Source organism: Pinus tabuliformis, chromosome 2_2 (genome assembly GCF_031772625.1).
Source record: "Pinus tabuliformis cultivar Carrire ecotype Pingquan chromosome 2_2, CPIR1, whole genome shotgun sequence".
Taxonomy (NCBI): Eukaryota; Viridiplantae; Streptophyta; class Pinopsida; order Pinales; family Pinaceae; genus Pinus; species Pinus tabuliformis.
In genome coordinates, this window is record NC_142300.1 from 561,883,098 (window position 1) to 561,886,561 (window position 3,464).

General features: G+C 36.9%; 1 protein-coding gene across 1 annotated transcript; it reads right to left on the minus strand.

Annotated features, from left to right (window-relative positions):
- Positions 1–796: 796 nt before the first annotated feature.
- On the minus strand, positions 797–1,772 carry LOC149193883 (uncharacterized). The gene has a single exon (XM_089407016.1). The coding sequence runs from the start codon at positions 1,656–1,658 to the stop codon at positions 1,056–1,058; it is 603 nt and encodes a 200-aa protein (XP_089263142.1). The 5' UTR covers positions 1,659–1,772; the 3' UTR covers positions 797–1,055.
- Positions 1,773–3,464: the final 1,692 nt, after the last annotated feature.

Here is a 3,464-nt window from a genome sequence, read left to right on the forward strand (position 1 = left end):
GCTTTGGTGGACTAATTTTCCTTCATTTGCCTTTAAAACCAATAAGTGTACTTCCATGTGGGTGGGTAAGGTGTCCAACGTAGGCTCCAAATTCGCTGGTTTCTTATTTTCAAAAAAACAAGATAGGTTATACCTCCTCCCCGTGAACCTGATCAGGTGTCCAGGGTCAGAAGTCAGTCAAGTCCAATCAAATATCAAATCAGAAGTAAAATGGATAGAATTGACGATTAGAAAAAACCACCCGTAGCGAATTTCCGAGAAAGATTTTCCACCCACTACAACTTTAGCTGATACCTGACAACCGAACGCCTTCATTTCACACGAACAACCACTCCCCTCCTGCAACGCACAAACCCAGCGTTAAAAATAAATAAATAAAATAAAACTGAAACGAAAAACCTGTGTATCGTATATTCTTGAACGGCGTCCATAGATTCCCGTCAGGGGAAACAGAATACGACAGTTAGGAACGATGACAAACGGAACCACACCAGAAAAGCTGAGAAATTGCGTCGGTGAAACTAAATGATGCGTCAAAACGCGTCGCTCAAAAACTTAAAGGTGACCTCCAACTTCACCCTCAATGAATGACGAACACTCTTGTGACAAAAATGCACACATACGATGTTTGTGATTATGGTTAGTCGCCCGTTAGGCACCCATAACATCATCGGCGTTATTTTCGTGCTAAAATAGAGGGATGGATGTTTGTGTTTTAAAATAAAATGAAAATGCCCCCAACTCAGTGATCGATGATCCCAATCAATTGACAGGAAAACATTGACGGCCACCGAAATAGAAAAAGAGCAACTCTAATTCAATCATCATATATATGTACATTTTACAATCAGGGTTTTTATGCACAGCTTTTCTTTCTTCTTTTACTGAATCGCGTGCAGATACGACCTCGTAAAGTCCTTGGCTAAAAATAAAACTTCGTGCTGCTCTGCATCTATACAAACCGATCTTTCTTTTAGTATTTGTTCACCATTAGAGAACGATGGGCGGAAGGGGCCAAAACTGAAGCTGGAAACGGAGACGGCCCGATGCGAACTTCAAGAGACATCTTGGGCCGTGGTCATATGGCAGAGCCTGCTGGGCCGTCGCTGAAAAGACGATCTCCTTCGCATGTGGTGGCTTGATGGGCGTATGAGAGCAGTGAGAGCTCTTCTCACCCATTCTCCTTCCACACCGCCGATTCTTACCACCGAATTCGTCATGGCAGACCTCCTCGCATTTAAGTGAGATTGCATAGTAGAAGAAGAGGAATTGTTACTATTTCTATGAAGACTGCAACGGAACGAACCGGGATGATTCGTCGGTGAACACATACATGTCTTCCGAGGCGGAGCACAGGGGATGGACTTCATGGCGGCACTGCCTTTCGGTGAAATGGGAAGGCGTGCTGCTCGAACCTGCGACGTGGTTCTGTCAAGGCCCAAATTGATAGAGGAGGAAGCGGCGGTGGAAGCAGAAGATGAATAAGAGGAGGCGCCGCTAAAGCTTGCACGGGTAGGCGACAAAGTTCTGGGGACAGCAAAGTTGAAAGCGGACGAAGACGAAGGCGAATTAAAATGGCGCGCGGGAGAATGGGATCTGTGAAGAGCGAAGGAGAGGGGTAACACAGGGGAACTGCTAGATTTGCTTCTTGCCTCCATTTTGCTCTGTGGGGGGGCTTTGGTAGCGAGCGGTGTAAACCGAGGAGACCTGAGGCCCTTGATTTATACAATAAAATTTACCCAGCTTTGTCACTTTTTCGCCCTTTCCCCGTACGTCCCCACATGGGTGGCACCCATGGACTTAATTGATCCACGGTATTGTTCTGGCAGATGAGCAGATTTGAATTTGGAAATAATGGCGAAGGAATATGACATTGGAAAGCGGAAAGTGGCCTCCGCTTGTTTGTATAAGCCGCCCACAGTTGGGACCCAATCCCACTTTCCCCGCTCCAATTCCATCGGAATGAAAAGCATGAAGTGGGGCATCTTTATGTGGATTGCGGATTCCCGGAATATTCTGGGAATCCGCAATCGGCCATCCTAAGATGTTTTCGTCAACGGTTCTGTCGCATCTTCAACAGGTGTCGATTGTTTATTTGTTATGCTTTCTTCTTTTATGTAAAAAGAGGGCAGACGTCGATTATTTATTTGTTATGCTTTCTTCTTTTATGTAAAAAGAGGGCAGAGAATAATAAAAGATAGAATAAAATAATGACAGCCTACGCCAATTAGATGTAATTGTTTTGAATAGAGTGCACGATTGATTGAGAGTGGCTTCCACCAACTTTGCCGACTATGGATTTCGAATCATTCCGATGAGACTGTGCCTCCTTATATTGCGTGCCTGCTAAACCTTACGTACTAGTCATGTAACATTTTTGCTTTAGCGTTTTTTTAAAATGTGTTTTCAAATATTTTTAGAATCGTAAATTTGAATGGTTTAACTAAAGAGTAGTATAGAGGCTATAAATTAATAAAACAGTGAGTTATAATTTAAATTTCGAAATTTTAGTTGCCAGAGATTTTGATGCTGTTAAATCTATTTTTATTATCAAAAAATGATTTAAACAATAATATAATCCGTATTGGAATATAAATTTTAAATTTATGATAAAATTTAAATATTTTAAATATTAAATTTATTTATTTATATAAGAATATATTTTAAATAATAAAAAATTATGATTTTATTTCAAATTAAATTAAATTAAATTATATATATAATTTACAAATTACAATATTTTATTACATAAATTAATCCAAAGTGATTGAAACAATCTATACATTTTAGAGTGGTCTATGAACATTGGGAAGGATGGATTATGTGAAAAAATAGGTGGAGAAGGGTGCAGCTGTATAAGTAAACCAATATTTTTATTGGCAAATATTATTTATGACGAGAATTATTCACATATGCTTGTAAATAAACAAATTGCTTAATCAAACAGTGTTCTCTCGTGGGTCTCAGCAGTAGCCAATAGCTCTGGGTATTACACAAAGATGGAATTCACATATGCTTGTAAATAAAACAAATTGCTTAACCACAGTTTGTTCTCTCGTGGGTCTGAGCAGTAACCAATAGCTTTCGGAATTACACAAGGAATTCATTGTAGATAATGCTAGAGCAATTTGCATTAGAAAACTGAAGCTACTTAGGTAAATGGATTTTATATTTCTTATTTAATTAATTAAAAAATAAAAAATAATATTATATTATTATTTTTATTTTCTCTAATATAATTATGAATATAAAAATAATATAATTATGAATATTATATTTTTATTAATATTATTATTATATAATTATATTTATAATCAAAATTATTAATAAATTAATTAAAAAAATATTTACAATGTCTATTAATTTAAAAAATTAAAATTAATTATATAAATAAATTTTAAATTTTATTATGTAGTTAATTTTCAAAAAATAATATTATATATATATAGATATATGTATGTATG

Bases quoted from the DNA above. Each gene is read 5' to 3' on its own strand.
- LOC149193883 (XM_089407016.1), bottom strand. From the start codon at position 1,658: ATGGAGGCAAGAAGCAAATCTAGCAGTTCCCCTGTGTTACCCCTCTCC.